This window comes from Saprolegnia diclina (genome assembly GCF_000281045.1).
Source record: "Saprolegnia diclina VS20 unplaced genomic scaffold supercont1.206, whole genome shotgun sequence".
NCBI classification, from domain to species: Eukaryota; Oomycota; class Saprolegniomycetes; order Saprolegniales; family Saprolegniaceae; genus Saprolegnia; species Saprolegnia diclina.
In genome coordinates, this window is record NW_008246273.1 from 11,393 (window position 1) to 19,484 (window position 8,092).

At 55.5% G+C, this 8,092-nt stretch overlaps 3 protein-coding genes across 3 annotated transcripts; 2 read left to right on the top strand and 1 right to left on the bottom strand.

Annotated features, from left to right (window-relative positions):
• Window positions 1–1,015: 1,015 nt before the first annotated feature.
• Window positions 1,016–2,521, top strand: SDRG_17164 (hypothetical protein). Its single transcript, XM_008623401.1, has 7 exons — window positions 1,016–1,138; window positions 1,193–1,228; window positions 1,281–1,397; window positions 1,450–1,833; window positions 1,874–2,097; window positions 2,147–2,242; window positions 2,294–2,521. The coding sequence occupies exons 1-7, from the start codon at window positions 1,061–1,063 to the stop codon at window positions 2,475–2,477; spliced, it is 1,119 nt and encodes a 372-aa protein (XP_008621623.1). The 5' UTR covers window positions 1,016–1,060; the 3' UTR covers window positions 2,478–2,521.
• A 9-nt stretch (window positions 2,522–2,530) lies between these two features.
• On the bottom strand, window positions 2,531–4,925 carry SDRG_17165 (hypothetical protein; the record flags this gene model as incomplete). Its single annotated transcript, XM_008623402.1, has 5 exons — window positions 2,531–2,636; window positions 2,687–2,851; window positions 2,890–3,104; window positions 3,223–3,348; window positions 4,311–4,925. 5 exons carry the CDS (start codon window positions 4,923–4,925, stop codon window positions 2,531–2,533), a joined length of 1,227 nt encoding a protein of 408 aa, XP_008621624.1.
• Window positions 4,926–4,979: 54 nt separating this feature from the next.
• Window positions 4,980–5,732, top strand: SDRG_17166 (hypothetical protein). Its single transcript, XM_008623403.1, has 3 exons — window positions 4,980–5,235; window positions 5,274–5,438; window positions 5,489–5,732. Exons 1-3 carry the CDS (start codon window positions 4,994–4,996, stop codon window positions 5,592–5,594), a joined length of 513 nt encoding a protein of 170 aa, XP_008621625.1. The 5' UTR covers window positions 4,980–4,993; the 3' UTR covers window positions 5,595–5,732.
• Window positions 5,733–8,092: the final 2,360 nt, after the last annotated feature.

Here is an 8,092-nt window from a genome sequence, read left to right on the forward strand (position 1 = left end):
TGACACCGGCCTGCGATGGCCCGACGTATTGCCACCACCTTGTGGCTTGCCGACGCTGGGCGTGAACTCGGACGCGGGGCTGTGCCCCGGAAGCTAGTGATGGCTGCAGCGACGCCAACAATGCCGTCGCGAGAGGGAAAAAGAAAACCGCGAACGTCTTATTGAGCAACGGCACTGACGAAGTCGCGTTACCGAGAAAAAATTATTGGTGTTGTTGAGCAGATCAATGACTAAGGTATGCGCACCCACGTCATACAACGCTGAGATCGCGGAGCCGAACGTGTTGATGTAGACGAGCATTGAGTGGAATTGGCGCGCCCGTCGAACAAAAAAGGTGCGGAGATGGGAAAGCAAGGCGGATCGTATCGCACCCACTCACCCACAAGCGCCAGGGACGCAATTGGCAGGGGCGCTAGAAAATGCTGAAGTTTCAGGCTCAGGTGCGAAGGGTGGCAGCGTCATGACAAAACACAATTTAAACCGCGGTGCTTAGCAAGCCCGACGGCCATTGTCGCGTGCGGACCCATCGATAATGACGCCGACCACCAAGCGCCTTCCTCGAGGCGCACTGAACTGGAAACCACCATTGAGAGACTAAGCAACGCTTCCGCGCAGATGCCGCAGATGTCGCCGTGAAAAGCATTGTACTTGCGGAAGCTTGGTTTTCGACTGATACCGAAAATTCGTGGATCGCTCGAGCTCGATCGTTCTGCGTCTGGATCTTGTAACGTGTGTGTGCTTCCTACCTCACTACCTTGGTCTTCAGGAACGCTCGGCCTTGCGCGAAAACTGCTCCCACGTGTTGGAATTGGCACTTTTTCCTCCACCGAAGCGCTCGCTCACAGCGTTGCATGAGGAACCTGTCCACCGGTCCCTTCATGTCCGATCGTAGACATGTACACAAACAAAACCTTTGGCATATACTACAGGGGACGTTTGGTTTCGAATGAAATACGTAGGCTCGTATAGTAAAATGTATTTAAGGGGGTTATCATATCTGACAGTATCGGGTGGAGGCCAATTGGCGTTGTCCGTCTCCGCAATTCTGCCACCGCAGCGCATGATCGGTGCCAACAGCCTGCGGCTCCTGGCCTTCGGTAACCCGATGGTGGATATGATTCGCCAGGTCCCCCTACAGGTACTACGCTTAACTCGTCTGCGCTGCTAGTTCTTATGGCAACGTATTGGACAGTATATATCGAGCCTTGGAGTTGTCGAAGGCCAAGAGGTATAAGAACGCTCGATTCTGAGCTTACATGCGCAAATCTATACTCATGTAGACTCACTTGCTCCTTACGGTTGACGAACGATCATTGATCATGGAGAGAGCACTTCAAGATCCAACTACGGAACGTGTGCCTGGTGGTTCGGCTCTCAACACTGCTCGAGTCGTCCAGGTTGCGATTGCTCTCTTGGCCTTTGAACGCTCATTTATGGCTCCGATAACAGGCGTTCATGCCACCGAAGACATCGCTGTTTATCGGGGCCATTGGCGATGATTTCAACGGCGACTTTCTCCGCTCGCGGTGCACGGACGCCGGCGTCGATATGACTCACGTCCAGACACGCGCTGGTCTGCCCACATCCACTTGCCTCGCGCTCGTATCACCAAGCAAAGAGCGCACGCTCATTACGCAGCGCTCCGCGCATTTGTGTTACACACTGGACGCGGCGTCACTCGATACTTGCTTGGCTGCAACGCACGTTCTGTACGTTGTTGCCTTTGCGCTGTCGTCGGCACCGCGCTACGAATGCGTGCGCTATCTTATCGAGCACCACGACCCAAGTCGCCATGTCATTTGTCTCAACATTTCGTCATCGGGTCTCATGCAGGTTGGTTAACGCGATACATTCTCGTGTTATGAGTGTCTAGAACCCCGATGTCGTCGCACGACTCCGCAACATTTTGTGCCACGTCCAAGTGCTTATTGGAAATGCTCAAGAGGTGCTGGCACTTGGTGCTGCCCTTCGACTGGACACCCCGTCCGTGGACCATGTGGCATCCGAGCTGCTTGTCAACATTCTGCGCACGCCACGCCCTCTCGTGCTCGTCACCAACTCGGCTGCACCGACAAAAGTATATCGACGTGATCAGTTGTACGATGAGAAGAATGCTTGCGGTATCTATTCTAATGGGTTGGCGTAGACCTGTAGTGGTCCCCGTCCAGATTCCACACGGTTTTCACCTCCACGACACGACGGGTGCTGGTGATGCTTTCTTGGGTGGATTTTTCGCCGGCTTGTAAGAATCTCTCTTCAACTTGTCGGCAGCATAATGAGAGCACCGTCGTAGGTTGCAGCGTGGTGGTCTCCGTGCCTGCGTGGAGCTCGGGCATCAATGTGCCGTACAATGTGTACAACATACAGGCTGCCAATTGCACTGGAGTATCAACGATGCCACTAGTGCCTGGCACATCTGCAAGAAATCGGATACCTCGCTTGTGCTCTACAAGGACTTGCTCGCTGTGCAACTTTAGATCGCGGCTCAATCGTAAGCTATGAACGAGGGGTGTCGTATTGCTGCACGGTGTTACATGGCTGGGAGAAAATGCGCCATCATGAGCATGCCCAGAAACAACACAAAGAGAATTCCGGGCGTAAAGAAGCCCCAGACAGGCCAGAGGCCCAGGATGAAGCTATCCCATAAATCGCATCGAATGGGTCATCAAGTAGATAGCGTACATACCCAAGTGCACCAACGAGACCGACGACGGTCGCAGTGGGGATCATGCGTGGACAGTACACGCTCCACTCAAGGTCCACCTTGCGTACGTACGGTAGCCAAAGCGCCAGGTACGCCGTGATGCAGCCATTGACACCCGCGCAGACGACACCGATGTTGAAGTAGAGCCTAGTAAGCCTGAGCTGCAGTTCGCCATAGCCGGGTACCGATGGACGCGTGGGTCACGCAGTGCAACGCGGACGACGTCGAGGTAGTACGCGAGAAGGCAGGCGCCAGCAACCCACAGCAACGCGTGCAGCTTGGTGCTAAGCCACTCAGCCTTGGACGGCGCCTTGGGCAGCGAGCGCTTCTTGAGGTCCTCGATCTCTTCGTCGAGCGTCGCGTCAAGGCTCTCTGTCTCCGTGTCTGCCGGCGCCAAGCGCTGGTATGAACCTGCTCGCGTGCGCATCTGCAACTGCCGCCTGTATCCGGACTGCTTCCGGAGCCTCAAAGATCCATTCGATCCGACCGAATAAAATGGCGCCAGAAGTCCCAGGGACGCTATCGGCGGTCGTGCGCTTGCGCCCGCAAACGACGTTGACGCCGTCCAGCGCTGTCGAGCCCCCGCTCGTGCATCGCGACCGGAACGGACTCGCGCTCGGCCGCTGGGAGGTGTCGTTGACGAGCTACGATGGCTTTGCGTTCTACATGGCCGCCTTCTGCACTTGTATTCCACTCGCCCAGATATACACACGTATTGGATTGCGCCGGTACTGGCACGTGATCGCTTTCTACGGCGCGCTGCACGTTGCGTCGTGGGTTCTTGGGTACTTTTGGTTTTTGGACAGTATCTGGCCAACCGTGCGCGGGCGAGGCCTCTTCGGTGCGCTCTCCGCGCCATGGAGGTTTGACGCTGGGACATCCAAGTCTATTGCGTGGTACACCGTACTTCGGCTTGCAATTGCTTACCGCATAAACTTGCGGTGGCGACTGCGTCGGCTCTTTGCGATCCCTGGGCACCTCTGACATGACGCGATTGTGACGATATTGTGTAGCTGCTGCGCCGTCTCGCAAATGGCCCAGCACACAACAGCGTACACGCCTGGTGAGCTAATCTCGGTTATGCCCAAGGATACTCTACCCGGCTATGAAGTATTGTAGCTGCCCGAACTGTTGTCCGTGGCTCGGTGCATCGTGCAAAACGGTACACCCTTGGTGTAGAGCGCACCTCCCCCGTTGATGCCATAATGTCGTAAAAGACCTAGCCTTTATATGTTATATGTCGGTGAAGTGCTGTTACGTATTTCGTCCACCGCCAAAGGGGTTCACTTAAAAAATGGCTCTCAACTTGCGCCGCGAAGGCATGCAAGAAACCCAATGCAAGCTTCACCGTATACATATACCCTGTGAACGCGTCGAGCATACGCCGTCATTGTCTTCAAAGACAGACACTGACATCAACTTTCTCTTACGACATTATGTCAACTTTGAAAACAAAGTAAAACTGAACGTACTGAAGAATTTGATCCTGTATAAGTTCGGTCTTACGACATTATGGCATCAACGGGGGAGGTGCGCTCTACACCAAGGGTGTACCGTTTTGCACGATGCACCGAGCCACGGACAACAGTTCGGGCAGCTACAATACTTCATAGCCGGGTAGAGTATCCTTGGGCATAACCGAGATTAGCTCACCAGGCGTGTACGCTGTTGTGTGCTGGGCCATTTGCGAGACGGCGCAGCAGCTACACAATATCGTCACAATCGCGTCATGCCAGAGGTGCCCAGGGATCGCAAAGAGCCGACGCAGTCGCCACCGCAAATGTATGCGGTAAACAATTGCAAGCAGAAGTACGGCGCACCACGCAATAGACTTGGACGTCCCAGCGTCAAACCTCCATGGCGCGGAGAGCACACCGAAGAGGCCTCGCCCGCGCACGGTTGGCCAGATACTGTCCAAAAACCAAAAGTACCCAAGAACCCACGACGCAACGTGCAGCGCGCCGTAGAAAGCGATCACGTGCCAGTACCGGCGCAAGCCAATACGTGCGTATATCTGGGCGAGTGGAACACAAGTGCAGAAGGCGGCCATGTAGAACGCAAAGCCATCGTAGCTCGTCAACGACACCTCCCAGCGGCCGAGCGCGAGTCCGTTCCGGTCGCGATGCACGAGCGGGGGCTCGACAGCGCTGGACGGCGTCAACGTCGTTTGCGGGCGCAAGCGCACGACCGCCGATAGCGTCCCTGGGACTTCTGGCGCCATTTTATTCGGTCGGATCGAATGGATCTTTGAGGCTCCGGAAGCAGTCCGGATACAGGCGGCAGTTGCAGATGCGCACGCGAGCAGGTTCATACCAGCGCTTGGCGCCGGCAGACACGGAGACAGAGAGCCTTGACGCGACGCTCGACGAAGAGATCGAGGACCTCAAGAAGCGCTCGCTGCCCAAGGCGCCGTCCAAGGCTGAGTGGCTTAGCACCAAGCTGCACGCGTTGCTGTGGGTTGCTGGCGCCTGCCTTCTCGCGTACTACCTCGACGTCGTCCGCGTTGCACTGCGTGACCCACGCGTCCATCGGTACCCGGCTATGGCGAACTACAGCTCAGGCTTACTAGGCTCTACTTCAACATCGGTGTCGCCAGCGCGGGTGTCAATGGCTGCATCACGGCGTACCTGGCGCTTTGGCTACCGTACGTACGCAAGGTGGACCTCGAGTGGAGCGTGTACTGTCCACGCATGATCCCCACTGCGACCGTCGTCGGTCTCGTTGGTGCACTTGGGTATGTACGCTATCTACTTGATGACCCATTCGATGCGATTTATGGGATAGCTTCATCCTGGGCCTCTGGCCTGTCTGGGGCTTCTTCACGCCCGGAATTCTCTTTGTGTTGTTTCTGGGCATGCTCATGATGGCGCATTTTCTCCCAGCCATGTAACACCGTGCAGCAATACGACACCCCTCGTTCATAGCTTACGACTAAGCCGCGATCTAAAGTTGCACAGCGAGCAAGTCCTGCACTTGGGACCATTAAATGCTATATCGATCGCCAAATCAACGTATAATTTCAAGGGAATGCTTTTATTGTTGTTGCTTGTATAGCAAGCATAACATCGTTGCCAGAGCTGGACAACTCACGGCTCTGTAGTTCTGTGGGGACAACCAGCACATGTTGCTCAAACAGTAAAAGGACAAATATTTTGTGCAAGTAAATTCACTACGAGTGGAATTCGGCATCGCGTTCTCGCGCGGTAGCATGCCCGAGGCCACGTTTTGCCTCCTCTTTGCGCTCAACCGTGGGTTCCAATAGAAAATCCTCCGAGCTGCGCTAAGTTCGGAGATGTTCGCCAAAGACAGCGCATGACCGTCCTTGGCTCAACGCCGCGCTTCGAATGCATATGTACTAGTACACACTTTATTGATAAGCTTATCAGTAGCGGTCATCGGTTCAACGTTTGTCGGGCTTCATCCCATGGAAGCCCCTGTTTCGTGCTGGTTCGTGCTCCAGCTGGTGCACTTCGCTATGTGAATTCCTCGCCACGGGCGCGGAGTCTCAAGTTTGCAGCAATGACGACGAAGGGCGGATTTCCCGTGCCATTGAGCCATTGACCGTCTTCCAATGCTCACCACTGTCGGCCGCCGAGACTGCATTCCCCACAAACATTGGGCCCGAGGGTTTCTCCGAGCTGTTTGATCTGGCGCGTCTCAACGCTGGCTTGGTGCGCTGGTCTCTGGATGCGATGAGTGTTGGACACTTGAGCTTGGAGGCAAAAGGAAAGCTGAATTCGATCGACCATATACAAAGCTAAACCTAAACCCGCTCGTAGAGGCTTAGCAACTTGAGCTTCATCTTGAACTGCAAGTTGTCATGGAGAAGAGAACACACGCGCTGGATCGCGGATCCCAGCCGTAACAATGAGCGACGCTGGCATCGAGATTTACGTTGGCATGGACCTCCTCGCATGCACCGACACGGCGCTCATGGGCGCTGTCACTGAGTGAGGTGGCGGCCACCACTGATGGTGCCTCGGGTCTCTTCCGTATCACAGCTTTCAAGGCTGCGCCGCAACTTGCAACGCCGAAACTGGCGCGACCGCGCCATTACGTTGGCGCCAAGTGGATTGTGCTTGAGAGCCCGTACCCGATGGTCGCCAACCGCAATTGGTGCAACCTTGAGTACCAAGACGACTTTTCTCTCCCCGATGGCTGGGCGCGGTCATTACGGTCCATTTCGCTGCCGTGATGCCTAGACTATTAGCAAGCTCCGCTCGGTGTCGTGCGCACCACATTCCAGCGTTCGGGCTTTGTACTGTATTTCTTTAGAGTGGCCACCCCGAATACGTCCGAGTCATCCAGATGCTGCAAATGACACTCGGCGGACGCGTACCCTAGTTCATCGTCCGGGCCAGCATGAAGCGCCGAGCACGTGCCGCTGCCGATATTGACATGTTTCTCCGCAGGCAACGCCTCTCGGCAGCTCCCATACTTCGCGACTCGCATCTCGTGCCACCAACTGCACGTAGCAAGTGATTTCTTTGCCACGTCAAGTTTGGCCTATTTTCGACTAAGCGCAGCTGCCAAACGTGCGACGAGTTCGTGTGCACACTTTACTCTGCAGTGTGTGCGCGATCTCTGGCGGGCGCGATCCTTCGACACAACTGTCCCACAAAGACAGTGCGTCCGGACCGATTACACAAATACAATGCCGCAGAAGTGCGAAACTGAGCGGATCGAGTCAGTGTCAGACAGCCATTCCACGAGTTTCTCGTCCTGATATATCCCTAGTGCGCTGAGACAAGAGGTGATGACGGAGAGTCTCGGCCATCGCCAGCGTTGCTCCAGGTCTTATCGGAGCGCTTGTCAGGCAAGAGTTACTACGACAGGTTGATGAGGCTGCGATCGCCGAGCGATTTTATGGATGGCCCGGGAAGAGTCAAGAGCGGCCACTCGCCGGCTACTCTGACCAACCACTCGTTGATCGCATTCTCAATATCTGCGCCCAAAAGGGCGCTGGCACGACCTGCAATTTTGAAGAGCTCGACCACCCAGTCTGTGGTGCGGCGTCGGATAGCGCAATCGATTCAGAGACATACATGTCGGCATTTTCGGACAACACCTGAGTGGTACCAACAAGCACGACGCAAGGCTGAGCGTAACAGCCATCCCATCTTAGTGCTGCGCTTGATACTAGCGACGCCCTGTCCGCATCGCGCGAAACGACGTCTCTCCACTTCCAGACCAGAGCCCATGTTTTCACGCACCAGCGGACGGCGTCTCGAAACACCGCGACTTGAATGGGTTTGAATGGCGCTCGCGTATCAACAGTCAGGATTGCACGGCCTCTTCTTGGCCTTTGTCAACTTCCGCGACGATCCCTACGAGAACGAACCATGCTTACGGAGCGGCCAAGACAGGCCGCGCAATGCCCGAGACACG